Genomic DNA, 18,830 nt, shown 5'->3' on the forward strand with positions numbered 1-18,830 from the left:
CAGCTACTCTGATTCATGCTGTACAAAACACCCTGTTACAGTGTTATTACATAAAAGAAGCTCAAATGACTATCAAAGATCTATAACTGGAATATTGTGCCTCCTCCAGTAAAGACAGTGGTGCAGTGTTCCATACTTTCACATCTTATGATATTTCAACAAATGATCAGTGGAGGGATGCACTGGTCACCTTAGAACTACCCGGCTGCTACAATCCTCCAATGAAAAGTGGCAAGTAGAATCAGGTTTTTAAAGCTGAGCATTTATAAGCATACACGCTTACAGGTGCAGGATATGAACACATTATGGGTTTTGGGTGGTGTAGGAGGAAAAGCAAGGTGTTAGGGTCTACAGACATGCCTGGAGAAGGGCAACCTTAACTTGATACTCAAGACAGACCTCCCATCCTACTTCATTCTCATGAGTCTATTCTTCCTTAAGGACAGCTCTTCCAACATATTGTTATAAAATGTTGCAGCCCCCGTCCCTGTAACTGTGAATGTTACTTGAGCATTGCCTCCTTTGCCTTTTAAAAATAAAAGTGCTCGAGGACCTCTATCAGCTCAAACTAATAACACCATTCTAGCTACAACACTTACACTTCTGGAAGCTCAGGGTTCCTGATTTACAAAATACTTATTTTCATGATATTTCACCAAGTGTGCAGAATTTCTGTTGGGCAACTCTCAAACTGCCACTGAGCTCCTCCCTTCAACTATTTTCAAGGCTTCCAGGATATTTATCAAATTGTCGTGCCTGTGGGATCTAGCTCCCACAGGAGGTGAGGTTTGCTAACCATATGGCATCAAGTTCTGAATAAGGATGTCAGCTACACAACTCACACCAAAACTCTTAACAAGATCTGTCCTTCAGAATCAACAGACCAAAATTATTTTGTTGTTGTTTTTTTTTTTTCCTTTCTATTTTAATCTCACAGTGGCAGTAATTCCAGCAAAGGTCTATTTGCTAACATTGATAACTACCATTTGAAATTCAGGACTCATGTGAGTCACCAGGAATGATGTATCTCAGTAAAAAGGGCCACCTACAACCTCTGCAATGCCACTTGCTGACCTTAGAGGACACCTAAACTGAGTTATCAGCATGCTGCTGTCAGACACTGTGAAACAGCCATCACTGTGGTATCTCAGGGAAAGCTCTCTCCATTAAATCATCATGATACCCTCGGATACACAGGCAGAAAACCATTTTACAGACTTGCTCCAGCAAAGCACAGTGGGAAACAGACTCATTTTATCTAACAAAAACATAAGTTCCTGCTGGAAAGGTCACTTACATGGCACTGCTCCTCTTTTAGATGTTTTGCCTGTATGTATACTCATACTGGAAGCATGTCTATATACAAACACTGCAGGCACAGTATCCATAAAGTCATGTCTAAGCCTTCATTGCATTTATTTTTGAGATTTCATGAAAAGGGGAGTAAACCTCTTTTACTCTCAAATGAAGTCACAATGTTTTCTGTATCCTGTTCCTTGGCAGTGAAAAAAAAAAAAAAGGATGGGTCTGTGAACTACAATATAGACAACATGGCCCAGAGGAAAACCAGAGTTTATCCTCACCTGTATCAATTTCTCAGGGAATGGTGCAGCCTGCTTACCTAAATAAAGGGGAAGAGCAGCCTCCTGGTTGAAGTAAGACCTGCAACAAGTGTGAATGGTGCTCCAAACAGTGCTCTAGCCATCATGGGAGCTGACATATTTCGTTTGAGTCTGACACACCAGCCCAGATACAGTCAGTTACCCAGGGAAACAGTCTCTGGGTTGACAGTGCACCTCCCAACCCCTCAGCTGGAGGTACAGATGCTTAGTTATACTTTCTGAACAACACGAAAGAAAGGCACTGAATAGTAATGTCCACCAGTAGGGCATGATGCCTGGGACAGAAGACAGAAAGCTGTCTAGAATCATAGAATCAAACAGGTTGTGAAAGACGTTTAAGATCATCACACATGCTCTCTGCCATGACTTCCTTATCAGTTCTGTCTGCTCTCACACCCAGCAATGATGTACTCTCAGAAAGTTAATTCCTGTCATTCTAACAGACCAGGACTCCACCACCCTTATAGTGGGATATCCTACTAACCATGTGGGTGATGCTCAGACCTTACAGTCATCAATGGAATGAAAGCTTTGTATCTTCAAATTATCTCCTGCTCCTTGGACAGAGCAAGGCTTCTGGCCCGATTTAGATGGTGGCCTGTTACACAGCTCAGTGGGCAGCACAAACATGGGTCACCAGATTTAGACATCAGTACAGGCACATTGGTGCTGCTGGAAACCCATTCCCTGAAGCTCAAGTGTGACACCTTCATAATCTCATGAGCTATTCAAGTGGCTGAACACTGATCTGTTGAGTAGATCATCACTTCACCTAGAGCTGTCATGAATCTATACATGCTTATCTTATTCTGTTTAACGAATCATCAAATGCCTATTTCTGTGACACAATATTGCTGCTTGTGCATTACTGACATGAAACAAAAGTGAGAGACTCTTTGACTAGACAGCTTTTTTTTTTCCCGATAATCTTCTGAGGTGCCAACTTCAGTAACATGCAAAATTGTTTAATATTCAGAAAAATACAGTGACCAGCTTGTATAATTCTTTTTTTTTTTTTACTCCAAGTTGAACACTCACTTTTAAAAAAACTAAACAGTAATAGTAAAATAATATAATCGCTTGAATTTCAATGTCAATTTCGGACTTTCTTTTCTACTCACCTGTGAAAATGGAGTTTTTTACTCAGAGTATTCATATACTGAGTTATTTTCATGACTATATTTATGGAACCACACATCACTTTGATACTATACATCTTTTGTATATGTACATACCTTGATATTTAAAAATGACTTTTTTTTTTTACAAAAATGGCTTATTATTAGGTTTAATAGAAGTAGTGGAGGTGGTAGTATCATTATTTGCTTTGCAGGAAAACCTCATTCAATATGCTCTTGAGGCCAGCAGACAGTTCCTTCTATTCAGGTTCTGCTTTGAAGACCATTGTCAGAGGTCATGGGAGTCACTATATGTACTAAGTGATGTGCAGCTAGCCTAGGGAAGCAAAAAGATGCTTTATGCTTCTTTCATCCTTTTTTGTAAGCTTATAATTCAGGCAGTAAATTAGAAATCCTTATTTTCGTCAGATCTGTATTTCTCACATGTGGAGATGGTAAGCGCAATAAATTAGAGAACTCCGATGATAAATTATCATTCCCTCTATCAGCCATACTTCTGCCCATCTAAGAACTGAAAATTTCCAGTGTCTCAATATCTTTGTAGCGATGCCCCAGGCTAGCTAGACAAGATTCACTGTTGATCTCCTTGTTCTACATGAAATTTTTTTTTATTTTTACGCCTTGAGGACTTTTATTAACACTGACATTTCCTTCCTTTCTCATCTTCTCATCCTCCAAAGAGAGGGATACAGGAGAAGGTACTTGGTTTTATTCTGCTTTATTCTGTTTTATTCTTGGTTTTATTCTGTTTTATTCTATTTTTATTATGCACTGAAACAATTTTTCTGAAAAGTGTTTACACAAAATTTTATTAGATGTGTGACTACTCTGATTCTGGTCACTAAGAGCTTGATAAAAAATGTTATATTAATTATATATAATATTAATTATTCTGCTATTGATAATAAACGTGGGTAGAAGATTTGAAGGCATTCCACTACAGAACTTTCCTTCTAGAAACATCAAATGCCATGACTGTCTTGGAAATGAAAGACCAATTAAAAAACACACATCAAAAGAAATATTCTCAAATGTACTTCCTACTGTGTTTATCAACAGGATTGTTTTCACATTGTCAATCTATCTTAGTTGTGCAAAATGACTAATCAAAGTAGCAAGAGCATCATTGCGGAATGACAAATCAAAGTAGCAAAAACATTATCCATCTCAATTTGCTGTTTTGAGCTTCTATTGTCAAAATTTAGAGTTTATGCAAATTCTTGCATAGAACAGGAGGCCTATCACAAGGCAGAGACTCCAGTGCACTGTTGTTACGTGTGAATAGTATAACCTCTGAGGAAGAAAAAAAAACAACTAGACACAATTACATGAAGTTTGGCACAAATGCCTTTTTTTGCATGCTATGCATGAAGATTCTCCATTCAGCAAAGAATTTAAGAACCTAGTTTGTGGCGGAGCACATCATGTCACCCTTCAAGGTTATATGTTGTTGGCTTTTTTAAATGTAAATATGGGTAATGAAAAAAAGAGACATAGACCTGTATGGTGGCCACCCATGAACTTGGAAACATTCCTTAGCCTGAGAGTAAAAAGTAAATGAACAGTGTATTTGAGGGTTAGATTTGTCGGAAGTTATATTTTCCTGAATAATTTTAATACCTGATATTTATGGAACCCACAAACTGCTTCACACTGCTAAGAAAAACTATTAGTACTGTGGAAGAAAAAATTTACCCTGATGAATAGAGTGAAATAGTACACTACTGGCATTTCAAATGAAAAAACATTAGTATCTTCAAGAAAGCAACCAGAAAAAGCCTTGCAACTATACCTTGAAGAGACAGATGTTTTAATCAGAGATACAGGCACATTTATCCGATTTTTTTTCTTCTAAGCTTATGTCAACTTAAACCACATATGAATCTTTGGCATTAGTATCAACAAGAAGGCAGTGAAAAGTTAAAAATTTTAGTTGTTCCTTGCAAACGTTTATAGAAATTCCTGCCCAAAATTATTTTACTGAGCTTATAAGGATGCACATATAGGTTATTGATCAGGTTCTCAGTCCTTCCCCCCACCAGACCCTTGTGTGCACAGCTACGAAGCCTGGGGATTCTGATGAAGAAACAGTTCCTGCAGAGAACCTTGGTAAAGTAAAAACCAACCAACCAACCAATTCCACTGGGGATTATTACACCAATGTGTGATTTAAAGATCTTTAGGCATGGCAGTGGTAGAGCTCAATATCAAAACTCTGCCTATAAACTTAAGACTAGGTTCTGATCTACTATCCAGTATCTAATAGTTCTACTGATATCAACTGTGTATTTGTAAGAAAAGAAATTAAGTTCATGTTTTAAAAAGTAATTTACACTAAAGCAAGTGTGAAGTAAATAAAAACATCTCACTGAAAGGGAACATGAGACATCACAATAAATAAATTCCATTTGGTCTGTGTAAGAGTTCATGATTCAAACTCAGGTTACTTGTATAGCCACTAATTAAAGTTTAGCACTACTTGGGTATTAAAAGCATGAGATTCTCTGCCACAAAACATACTGCAATATTTCTGAAAAGCCCAACTACTTACACTTCATAAAACCTGGAATTATGCAAAAATTGAGGGCCAAACCAATCTCTGATGGTCAGCAGAATAAAAGCAGATCCTGTGGAATCATACCTGCATGGTATGAAACTATTTAATACAGTATTTTTATAAAAAATGAAATTATTTTAAAATTCTATTTACATAATATACAGCTATACACCTAAGTTACCCAAATGTGCAGAACTGCAAAAACATTTAAATAGAAGTTGTATAAAGGCAAAAATTGTCATTAAAAAAAAAAACAAGAAAAAGAAATTTAGGCATTTGTACAAAGTAATGTCCTTTCCCTTCAATTTGCTTTTGTCTAGTTTTCATTTTATAAGTTAAATTTAAAAATTAGTCAACACACTGAATTAAGTATGTAGATCTTCATTTAAATAAATCAGTCAACAATTTTTTTATAAAGTATTTAACACTTCATTGTAGAAACATAGGCAAAATGACTATTATAACCAAAATGAAAAATACTGTTCAATTTAAAAAAATGTACTTAAACAAGAACCTGAAAAAGTTTATGATATGCATAACATTGTTCAAGCAGAATTGCACTAGTATTACATAAATCAAGAGTTTTATAAAGGCCCCAATATGGCAAAGTTTAGAAATAGGTAGTATGCATGCACAATAGTACAACAAAAATCTTTTATAAAACAGCAGTTATTTTTGTAATGTTTGTACAAAGGGAATAAAGAGCAACCACAAACATATTTAATCTGTTAGATTAATATATTATGATACCTAAAAGTCAGTCATGTCTCACAGAGGAAAGGAAGAGTCCTCCACTGTATATATGTGAATACATCTTTTGTGCCTTTAAAGTTATGTATAAAATATTTTGATTCAGTTCAAACCTGAAAGAAATTGTATTCTTTATTCCTATTAAAATTAAAAAAGTTGAACCAGATTTTTTCTCTTAGCAACAACAGGAAGCAGACCAGGTCAGAGCAAGTGCTAGCAATTGTTACTGATGCTTTTCATTTTTGATAATTGGATTTTCATATTTAACCCAGAATACTGAAACTTAGTCTTAGGCAAGGTTTCCCTAATATACAATTTAGCTATGTTTTACCTCTGCAGCATCACAGTTTATCTTCATTTAGAGAAACTGCAGTGTTTTTTTATTCTTTAATATCATGAGTATGACTTTTTTGTGATTGTCAAAACTGAATGCTGTGATCATCTGTGTGTGCTTAAGATTTGGGGTTTGGTTTGTTCCCTACTGCTTGGCATGTGTTGGTGAATTATTAATCCATAAGTAATGAGTATGATTAAGCGAGTAAACATATAATGCATGTGGAGGCAATGCCCTCTTGTGCTCTAGGGTGGCTACTGTCCTACAGGACTGTTGGTGTTCATATGCTTTGTCCCACAGCAAGTAAGGTTTCAGCTTCCAAGATATACCGTTACTATGTTCTATAAGGTTTTAATAAATACAAAGCTTGTTTACATGGTATATATGTTTAGTATATCAGGTACAGTCACTGAATTTCTGAAACATAATCATTGTGTTCATGCAGATCATTAGATGTTTCATTTCTATAGTCTTGCTTACTTCTTGGCGACCTAAAGCTAATTTAAAAGCAAGTTATGTTTGTTTGTGAAAAGTTATCTAGCTTTACCAGGATCTGAAGAGAAATTCTAATGGGCACAAAGAAGAGAGTAGACCATTCAATCATTCTTTCACCATTTAAAATAAACAGAATTACACACTGTACTACAGCTTCCAGACTACATAATGAAAAAGTGCAGATATCATCTTCATCAATTAAGTAGAACCAAAAAAGTTCATAGAAAATAGATTGCTCATTTTCACGCTACAAATGAATATGTTGTTTGCAATTTTAACAATTTTAAAGGTGTGTTAATTCAGCAGCATTGTTGTAAATTGTACCGTAGTGCAGTTTCTTTTTCATAAAAATACCTTACAAATGGTCAGTCAAAAGTCATCAGCAAAAGAAAAACCCAGAAACCAATCAACCAAACAAAAAACAGAGGTAATGCTGATGCTGAAACAATTATAATACTGTTGGTACATAGAAAAGTAATCCTTATATTTTATACATTTATACAGAGTATAAAAGGTAACAGCAGATTATGCCACAGTCTCCCTTATCCCAATATCTATTTTCTTTGGAAGGAGTTCTCTTCTTTCATCAACACTTGCTAAGGAGTTTCGACAGTTTTGTCCATCCATATATAACTTTGCATATACTGGATTGGCATAATTTGTTGGCTGCAGAGAAATTAAGTATAAATTAGAGCAGTCAGATTAAACCAAAATTAACATTTATGGAAATGGAAATGGGTTTGTTAAAGCAAGACCAAGTACATGTAAAATATAATTGGCCATATTTAATAGATACCTGGACTTCTGAAAACCTGATGAGTTAATTATTTAGTTAAAAACTAAATTCAGGATGAGACATGCTATTAAAAGAATCAATGACATGACATGCAGGATATTATGATATTCAAACCATAAAGAACAATGATGAAAATTAAGACAAAAACCTTGAACAATGTCTCTGATGTTGACTTGTCCACCTTATTACACGGTAATATTTCAGAATAGGTATGAAGAAGTTTATAGAGAAGGTGCACTGTGAGACCATGTGACAAGTTTAACAGTAGAAAACTGCAAATAACAGTTTCCATATATTACCTGTTCTAAGACATCAGCATCCCATCAATAGCTGACCATGTTTTCGAATTCTGTGGCCCAAATATACAACATGATTTGACCAAAAATTAAATACTTCCAAAATGTAAATTTAACTTTAATAATAAACCAACATAATTGTTAATATATCATAGTAGTTACAGATTGAGAAATATTTTCTCAATAATTTTGGTAGTTTGGACTTTAACAAAAAAATCTATTGAAATTAACATAACTTCAGTACAGGACAAGTCCATTTTTAATTCTGCTAAGTACTTCAGTATGCGAGAAATCTCCTGAGTATGACAGCACAGAAGGATGTCTATAACATGGATGAAAACTTACTCTCCTGTCACTCATGCTAAGGATAAAGCAAGGTTTATCTTATCTATGTCTCCACTAATGCCTTCATACTTTGTGTCTTTATAGACTCCTAGAAGACCTTTGCTATCCAATTAGATGTTCAGCTTTTTACCTATAATAGCTGGAAAAAACATCCTGTATTCAAAATCTTCCTTTCTTAAAACTAACGAAACAGCACAGCTTTGCTCACACAAATACTGAGTGGAATACAAGCTACAAAGTGGGTAAATTAGTTTGGTGTACATAAGTGGCTAAACTTTAAATTACCCAAACCAAAAATGGATAGGTTTTCCTGACTTGCAAATATCCTCAGTACATTCTCAGCAACAAGGAATGAATGATGTCTAGAATCTAGGTCTTCCTTTCTCTGTTGATCAATATTTCTGGGCCCAGGATTCAGATATTCCTTAGGTTTGCTATCTACAGCAGCTACTCATTTAGTTAGTTACAAGCTAGTTTCACACCTCCCTGGAATGGAGGCAGGAAAGAAGGAAAAGATGAGTCACATTAAAAAAAATACTCTTTTGTATTAATGAAACATAAATATTCAATCAACTGCTGTAGTAATTTATGACAGCAAACACCAGTGACACCTGTCTGTCCCAACTGAATTAGAGATTGTTACATTTGTTGTAATGATTATAATCAGAAATTTAGGAAAACAGAAATGTACTTTTATTTCAATTGATAGGACTTCTTATTTCATTGACAATCATTATTAAGGATAATAACCACAACAGAAGAGAGCACTTGGCATCTATATAGTGCCTTATAGAGTTATTAAAATTATATATAATAGTAGTCTCTGTCTCATGATACCTCTTTGACTGGGTAATAACAGCATATTGCAGGAGCTACAGAAAGTAACTTAATTGATTTCTAATAACAGAAAGAGTTAATGTTAGAAATGGGCACATATTCTAGCTTTCATACCCTATACAAATTGTTAAATTTCCAAATACAGCATATTTCAACCATGTAAGAATGCAAATGGCACAAAAGGTGAATATATATATATATTGAAGCACATGAAATGTCATATTGATGTCCCTATAATACTTTAAATTTCAATGTTTGCAAACATCATGTTAAATTGTAGTCAAAATGTGATGTTTTAAAGTAAATAATAAAAATTGATTGAAAACTCAATAATAAAAAAAATGCACTGCAAATATTAAAGGAAATTGTTCATTTTAGTTTGTATCAAGTTTCTTTAAAATAAAAGCACTTGCTTTCGCTTATTTGGGAACTTCTTTCACTTTGACAAACTTCACTAAATGCCTGTAATTACATATAAATTATAAATGTATCAAGATACGTGGCGTGAATGTTATGGTAAACTTAAATAATGCCATGGAAAAGCACCACATTGGTTACAGATCTTGCATTCATTTGCAAAGACTCATTTGTAGCTTTAGTTCATGCTACAATCATGAGTACAGATGAAATTCTGGATGCAGAGAGGAACCCTTTATTTCAAATAGAAAGAGTATTAATGACTGTCATTCTTCTCTCCATTAAAAGAAGAAAACAAAACATAAAACTACACAGAAAACGCCTCTTATTTAAAAAATTAAAGACAAACTTTCTTTAGAAAGAGGCTGTGGTGGAATGAAATGGATTTGATTCATCATTTCTCACCCCTGTTGACAGTGGTCCTTTCAAGTCAGAGTTTAAGTAGATTGGTGGAGCTGTGTGGGGAAGCTTGAATGCAGTGGGCCCTCCCCCTATGTATCTGGCCTGTATAAACAGAAAAATTTAGTTTCTGTGCTGATAAAGCATTTTCCCTGTGTACTTATCAACACTGTTAAACAAACAGTGCATTGATTAAAAACCTTATTTTAGAGTGATTTAGAAGTAAAAAAAAAAATTAAAAAAAAAATCTAGTTACAGCTATTTTTCAATATGAAAAATTCTTACATTCAATAGAAGAATAAAATTCAGCATTTTAAAATAATTTTCCATTAATGATTAGAGCCAGACTTCACAATAAGCGTTGGTTCAGTTACTCTTCCTCCAGTGAGTAACTTCATTTTCAGCTTACTTCTTGTATTCAGCACACTGATTCAGCAATGACATTCCTAGAGCTATCAATAATCCGGTTATTGCTTTGCCAGAAATGCTACAGAATGATGGCTGCCCTTTGGTTTATGTCTGATTACAGAGCTCTAGGAAAGATATCACAGCATTACCCTGTTCATCCCATGTCATATCACTCAGAGAGTTCAATCACTGAAGAGTGGTGCTGCAGAAATGACAGCATCTTTTACAAGAAAATGATAATACTTACTAGCTTTAAGTAAACATTTAATCTATCTATCTATCCAGCCAGGACTCTGAATTCTTTATGCCTTTAGAATTTTTCATATAAGAAATAAGTTAGCCTCATATGTATGCATATACCCCTTCACACTTCAGACGGTAGACTGTACAATAACATATTTCCATTCAGTATTTGCAACTAGACTAAACCAATAGGTTGTAGTTTGGCGATTTAAGGCAATGTGTCTATGACAAAAAACACATTTCACCATTTAGTTCTAACTCTACTTTGGAAAAATACAGACACTGGGGAAAATATCCATCAGGATGCATCAGACTGCAAAACAGCTGTTGATATACACATGACATTTATTCTAATCTTAGATAATTCTAATCTAACTTGCCTTTACATTAACTAAATCTAAATGTCTTTATGTTTCTACTAATTACATTCAAAAATGTCAAAACCTTTGCAAGACATAAAATAAGTAGTGGCTTTGCCACCAGAAGAAGAAAAAAAAAAAATTACCTTTTCTGCATTTACAGTAAAATCTGAGGCTAAAAGACCACCTTCACTGTGATCGTGGCCCACCTCATACATGTTATATGATGGATTGCCAATTTCTACATTGATTCCTCCATTTATAATGGGTTGTCTTCGTATTGTTTTTGTCCTATTACGCATAAACACACACACAAAAAAGAAAACAGTGGGTTTTCAATTTATTTCTTGGATTCTGATTCCAATGACATACATTAATTCTGTTTAATAACTTCACTAAGTCTCTGGTTAAAATTATTAACACTTATATAGCCTTGACAAGTTTGAACAAACTGGATAAGAACAGAACTACATTTTTCTTATCTAGTGTATGTGGAATATAAGTATAAATAATAACTAAGTCACTGCAGCCACAAACAAGTTTGGTGCTGTTTGTTGCAGTGTTTTTTAAAAATCTCTCCTCAACATACATGAAGTGAACTTTTTATGGTGAAAAGATGCACATACTTTAAATATTTACTTTTTTACTTCATACATCAATATGAAACTACTTACCTTCGTTTCCTTTTGCAAAGAAATAATCCAATTACCAGAGTAGTGATCAAAGTCACCAGTAAAACAAGAGGAACAATGATTGCAATGCTTCCTAAACCAGGAAAAAGAAGTATCATTGAATACTCATGGCTATATCAAATAATTTCTTCACATGTGTAGAATGGTTAAATTATTAATGAAAAAAACCGTAAACCCTTACCAACAAGTGCAATTTCATGTGATGAGCTTTACTGATTGGAAATTTTAATGTTTATGAATAGTAAAAAAGAAATCATTATAGATAATGGTGTACACACCAGTATTTTTATCAACAAATCAGGATCTTCCTCCTTCTGGATACCAATATACTTTAGACTAATAATAAAATAAGAACCATGCTGCTCTCATGTGTAGTGGTACCATATGAAGGTATGTGGAATTGCTGAAAAATCAGGAGTGGCATGGCTACTGACTTTATCACCATCATCTTCAGTAGTATGTTTAAGTCACAGAACTATTAATTTAAAATATTCAGTAGGCATACCTGTGATTAAAGAATTCCATTATTAGCATTTATATGTATTTATTACTTTTATTTGTGGGAAAATGAAAAGTAATAAGCAATATACATTTTTAGATGGTTGGTGCATTAGAATCATAGAATAGTGATATCATTCCTGTATTTTACTGCATTGTACTCAGGAGCCAATTATTTTGTTATGTTGATATAGATAATCAAGGAAACTACAATAACGCTTAATGTAGCAGAAAAAGTGCACAGATCAGACAGTGATGTTAAAGGAGAGGAGGGAACAGGGAAGAAGAAAACAGGCTTAACATTTTGGCAGATAACTTCTGAAATCACACTACCTGCAAAAATAAGGTCAGCAACTGTACCCCTCTAAGAATTTCTCAGATTTAATGTAAGTATCTGGCAATAAAGAAATACATGTAACAATTTTATGTTATAAAAAAATGGCCCTTATAAACTGCAGGTCTTCAGTATAAAGCCAATACAGAATGACCTGCTTTTCCTTAGATATCACTGGTGGTTTTTCACTGTTTTTCACAGTTACTGACTTGTTAAAAAAAATAAGCTGTTTGCAGTCTCTGTCATACATTAAGCACAGTCTAAATAAAGGATTGAAAAAGATGCCTTGAATTCTGCCTGAAGGCTTCCTGAAAGCCAAGTCAGGTTGTCAGTGGCCTGAAACAAAGTACTACTAAATAAAAACTTGAAGCATCCCGAGTTCACTCCAGCTTATGAAGATTCAGTATGTAAATGACATTACAGCAATGCTATTTTAAGATAACATTTGGTAAATGACTGGATGAAGTTCTAACTTAAGAGTCAACCCTCTCCCCAAGAAAAGAAAAAAATAAAAAACCAAAACCCAAAACCAAACCAACAAACCAAAACACCAGAAAACCACCAGTTCATTTTGTCTTGGCAGGTAAACATTCAAGAAAAAAAACAAGCAACAGCCCACCATAGATGAATTGCCATCTAGTGCACATGGTGTAGCCTGGTCCTGTAGGAGCAGGCAGAAGATGAACACGCATTTCCCAAATCATAGGAGATATTCCCACAACATGAAGCACTGGTCTAGGTTCTGGCTGCTTTTTTGCCCATCTCCATCTTGTGCTCTTTCACTTATCTGGATCACTAGGAAGATTTCATCTAAGCATCAAGCCGACCTGAATAGAGGGTGATTCATTTTATTGCTCCAGTTGGGTTAAATGCGACCAAGAGACATATAGAAGGGTACCATCAGCATACTCTATGCACCACAGGGAACCTTGTCCAGTTTAAACCGCCAACAGTGTAGCAATACCATCCTTTTATGCTTACAGACATGTTTAAAAGAAAAATATGACTGGAGCTATTCTTACTTTCTGGGTGATTTTCACAGTAGGTAAAATCCAGACCTCTGCAGACAGCCAATACAAAAGTTATGAACTACTTACAATTCTATTTTTGATGCTTTCAGTAGGACTTAAATGGTCAGAAATCCCGTACTAGGTATCTACACGGCAATGATACCATCACTTTCTATTTAAGAAAAGTGCAGGTTAGCCCTTGAACCAGCGAGTGTATAGTTTATGGCTTGCATCCAAACCACCTCATGAAACACTGAATGCCAATCAAAAAGTTGGGACATCCCTACATTTACAGTTGTGGGGGGTTTGTGTTTGTGGGGGGTTTTGTGGGTTTTTGTGTGTGTGTGTGTGGGGGGGGGGTGGTGTTTGTTTGGTTGGTTTTTTTGTGTTTTTTTTTTTTTTAATAAGTATGGGTAAACCAGCACATTTCATGACACAGACTCACATTCTATTATCAGATCAAAATTTCTAAACTGAGCCAAATTTGACAAGCAACTGCAGTTATCTGAAGTACTTACTTGTACTGATATTGTCAGACTTGCTGCTTTTGGGAGCTGGCCTCTCACACTGTGTGCCTGACCAGTTGGCTGAACATCTAGAAGGATCCAATTAAGATGGTAAAGTTAATGTAAGTCATCTATTAACACACTAAACTATTAAAAAGACCATCAGCATCTTCTCAAGAGCTATGAGAATGACAACAGTGATTCTACTAAATAAACAATAAGCTTCATGGAAGGAGTCAGGAGTACTCTGACATGACACTTAAAACATTCTGAGTACATTTTTAGTTTAAAACTATAGCTTTGTACAGTCACATCCCTATCCACAAAGCATATCTGACTACATGCATCCAGTAAACTGCAGCCTCCATGCCAAATAGCTCCTTCCAAAGTTCTGCTGTCCCCCATTGCTCTGAATAAGGCTATAATTCCCCTTTTCTTTGCTTTCAGATTTAAACACTTTCCTGAAAATTCAACATTTTGATGGCTTTATCTTTTTCAATTCTGAACTATATAACTATGTTTGTATTTGAAGAAATAAATATGTGTGTGTAAGTAGGTGACAGAGTTAAAGCATAAAGAGCTGTCCTGAAGGGATGGGAGTATCTACTGGCTTCAGAGTGCCCTGAATACTGTTTATATTCTGAATGTACACTTCATGAACCAGATGCCTGGACGGGTACACAGTTATTCTGCTATAATTTCCCTCTAGGAATATCAGTATTGGAATATTTCTTCAATTTGGATTCAGAAAGCTCTCCATGAATACAAGCAAACACAAGGAGTCCAAGTATGCAGACTCAGCAAATCTGTCAAAAAATGGAAACAAATACCTCAATGAAAATCAATCGCTTATTCACCTTGCTGTAAATATGATTAAGTTTATTATAAAACCTCAAATTCTCCTTTTTGGGGCAGCGGGAAGTAGTCACTTTTTCTCTCTCCTGGTGCATATTGTGCAATGAATTATATCTTTTTCTAAGTGTTTTTTAATTATTTATGAATTTAAACATGGGTTATCTTTAGGAAAATGAAACAGAGCAGCACACTGCATTGCAGCTGTAAGAACTACAGTTTCCCAATGCCTTTCTAAAGCTTTAACAAATTGCAGAGGTGGACATGCTTAACAACTGACATTGTTCCATAGTACAAAAAAGTTTGGAAAGGTGCAAAATATTCCAGACAAAATTGTGGAATTCTTATATGAGAGCCCTAACCAACTGTGCTGGTGATGCTTTGGACTCTCTCTTTTCTTTGCAGATCACTGCAGAAGAATGGCTAGTTTCTCTTTTTGCTCCTAAGCCTATGCCAGCACAATCCTATACTCTAATGGAAGGCATCCCTGTCCATGGCAGGAGGGTTTGAGCTAGATGATCTTTAAGATCCCTTCCAATCCAAGCCATTCTATGATTCTACAATGATTTGGATAAAATTCTTTACTGGGTTTCATATTAGCTTTTAATTTTTCTGGGGGGACTCTTTTGGTTTTTTTGGTAGGTTATGTTATGAAGGTCATTAAAGTGAGACAGAGGTAAAGCAAAGAGGTAAGGCACAGATGGTCTTTAAAAACATGTTAATTAATTCAAGATTTTTCATGCAATAGATAAAACTGTAGTATAGCAGGCTCTTCATGTTTATTCAAATAAGTTTGTTTACTTAAACATGATAAATATACACTTAAATTTTCTCACTGCAAAGAAAACTACTTACTAGTTTTACATACTGATTGCATCTATATGATTTTATATATTTTAAAACTGAATCCACCGACATTTCCACTCCTGCTTTAGAAGATGCACATGTTCAATTTTATTTTTTTTTACAATCACTTTTTAATAATTATATCAAATGAAAATGATTACACTGACAGCATACCTCACTGAGATACTATTCAAGGAACTTGTTTTTTTGAAAGACCACTATTCAGCATATGGCTGCAAAATTAATATCTCCATTTTTTGTAGAGAAACACCATAGATCTTTATACTTAGAATATTCTACTGGGATCCAAACTGTTGGCATGTGACAACCATGAAATAAAGTCTTTATATTTCTTTCTGGAAGTTCTGCATCATTGCTGTGGGGATTCAGCTCATACAATTAAAGCTTGTTATGAGAGGCAATTTTCATCTAATACTACAGTATTGAAATGGAAAGATTTCTTTGAGTGATAGACATATCTTAACTTTGTGTCCAAATCCTTATATTGAAGGTTTCAAACACTTCTGCTGTGTAAGAGTACCATTACTATAAATCTGTCTTGAAACAGTTCAAAGAATATAGGATAGCATGACCAGCAAAAGAATCACTATGAAGCATGCAAACATAAGCTTATGAGAAAATTGTGTAAAATGTACAATTATGCTCTGCTAAATCTTTTTTTTATCATTACAGATACTGACACCATAACAGTTGGTGAAAAAGAAATCCTAGAGCTATACATGTAGTAAACAGAGGAGCAGATTAAGGTAAGAATATTAGAAGTTTTTTACCTATTTTGGCATTTTAACTGTAAAAGCAATATTGAAAAACTTCAGAGGCATTTCATAAGTCTCAAAAATGTGATAGCTAGTTGCCACTTCATTTTCATTTTTTCCAAATGCCTGCTGTCTCAAATAAACACACGAGGGACTGAAGCTGACAGGATGGCAGTCATTTCCTTCTGTCCTTAAAGGTAAAATGATTACCCTTTGATGGTTCATCACGCTAGTAAAAACGTGTCTTGGGAAGACAGAATAGAACAAGAAATATAGCCCAGGGGAAAGGTATGCTGTCTGCAAGGGAATTTGACACAGAAAATTAGCCATGAGCAGGCATATGAATAATGATGGGGTTGGGACATGGACAACTAACTGTTCATGAAGGAACATTGGAAATGAGCAGGACTTAACCTGTTTCCATTGTCTTCAGATATTGTAGACATAAAATGTTCTTAGTAAAAACAGTACCTATCATGGGTACTGACTTTTGGTTCAATCCGATGAACAGCGTTTTGTGCCTTTCCAAATCATTTGGTAGCAGGAACTTCTGTTCTGTACCATTCCCAATAGTTGCATGGTCAGACACAAGAGATTTGCAGTACAAGCAAACAAAAATGTGTTACTGAAGCAGAACCACAAAAAGACACTGGTTTTATTGGAGACATTGATACTGGCACGAACTGTGAACAGGAAGAACAGTGATAATGCCTGCTCTGAGCTACACATAAACAAATACAGATGGAAACAGATGGGGAGATTGACAGGGAAGGACAGGTTGGAGTCAGCTAATGGTGCAAGGCACTACAGTGAACATCTTACGGTGAAAATCTCCAGTTCTCCAACAGGAATTGGTGAACAGATCAAAGAGCAACAATACCACAGAAAATGCCAACAGAAAAACTGAAAAATGAATGTAATAAATAAAGGTTGTACATTGTCTGCTGCCAAGGTCATTAATAAAACTATGCTACAGCTTTCTCTATTACAGTTTAGTTCCACATTTAGAAAGACACTGCTTGGGAAACATGTTCTGAGATGCAGAATGCCTGTGTGACAAGAAATATTTATTTGAGGAAACAGTATTACAAAGAGAGAAATTTAAAATATTTGAAACCAAAAGGAGGAAGGTGTCCCACTTGTAATGAGGAATATTTAGAATTAAGATGTTTACATTCCAGAGACTGATCATGCTGTTGTTACAGAACTTATTCATGACAGAAAATGTCTCTCTCCTCTGTTTTTGTACAACCCTTACATATCAGTGCACTGAAACACTCGAAACTCAATTACCTGGGCTCTTAACCAAAAGGAATCAGTTGACTATGAAATGTCTGAACAAACAGAAAACAAAATAGTGAAGAGGCAGTGCGCAATGTTTTTATTTTTTTAAAGTTTGTTCCTTTTTTTCCCCACAGGCATTGTCATAAAAATATCATATAGGAAGCATAATAAGCAGTTAAAAGAGCTTTTTTAGACAACCTAATACACCAGTATGTATAAAAAAAAAATGACAGAAGGCAGCATTGAAAGATTAGTCTAGAAGTATAACTGAATCTGCGAAACAGCCATTACAAAATAGAGGTGGAAGGGGAATTGAAAATGTTTCTTACCTATAAATGATATTTCTTCATTATACAAAGTAATTTTCTAACTGCTTTTCTTTTTAGTCATGGCATGACAGTAATACATAGAAAAACATCTTCATGAAAATATCCAGCCTCACTATTTTATGAACACTTACACCAAAATTTGACTGGAACACATCATTACCATTACAACTATTTGTAACACAGGAGAAGAGAACATCTGGATTATAGTTATTTAGTATCTGTACTAATTTGCATTGGAAGTCAGAAAACAATGTAATCCCCTTTTCCTCAAAAAAATATGTAGGATGACACAGACCAACAAAATCCTTGCACTAAACCAAATCACTAAAATACTCCTCATATTAAATATAGCAGTACTTTTGGAAGCATGCTTTCTTCATAGAGGGAGCTGATATTATATAGCTATACCCACAGTAAAACTTCAAATATAGGAAGAACTTTTATAACAATGGAAGTAAAAAAAAAAAACACCCCAACTTTGATCAATAGCACATCTAGTACTTTCTCCTACATGGTAGGGCCTATTTATTTTCAAATAATAACAATAACTTTTCCATAATTATCTTATACATAAACAGACCACATTTTAGTATTTGTTTCTAATGAGCATCACTTGCTATCTTTACAAGGGAAAATGAAGTGAAGGAATTTGATTGAAACTTTACAAGATTCCTTAAAAAAGAAATACAGACAACCCTGCAATCAA

At 34.8% G+C, this 18,830-nt stretch overlaps 1 protein-coding gene across 1 annotated transcript in view; it reads right to left on the reverse strand.

Annotated features, from left to right (window-relative positions):
• Nucleotides 1-5,683: 5,683 nt before the first annotated feature.
• LRP1B (LDL receptor related protein 1B) overlaps nt 5,684-18,830 on the reverse strand; it is a 739,603-nt gene continuing 726,456 nt past the window's right edge. Inside the window, exons 86-90 of the mRNA XM_061354354.1 lie at nt 14,050-14,126; nt 11,672-11,762; nt 11,144-11,288; nt 9,994-10,092; nt 5,684-7,563 (exon numbers count right to left, since the gene is read on the reverse strand). Coding sequence (XP_061210338.1) covers nt 7,423-7,563; nt 9,994-10,092; nt 11,144-11,288; nt 11,672-11,762; nt 14,050-14,126 — 553 coding nt within the window. The 3' untranslated portion in view covers nt 5,684-7,422. The remainder of the gene's footprint in view (nt 7,564-9,993; nt 10,093-11,143; nt 11,289-11,671; nt 11,763-14,049; nt 14,127-18,830) is intronic.

The sequence above is a fragment of the Neopsephotus bourkii genome, unplaced genomic scaffold (genome assembly GCF_033783945.1).
Source record: "Neopsephotus bourkii isolate Nb327-2 ecotype Australia unplaced genomic scaffold, CSIRO-AGI_Nbou_v1 NB_730, whole genome shotgun sequence".
Taxonomy (NCBI): Eukaryota; Metazoa; Chordata; class Aves; order Psittaciformes; family Psittacidae; genus Neopsephotus; species Neopsephotus bourkii.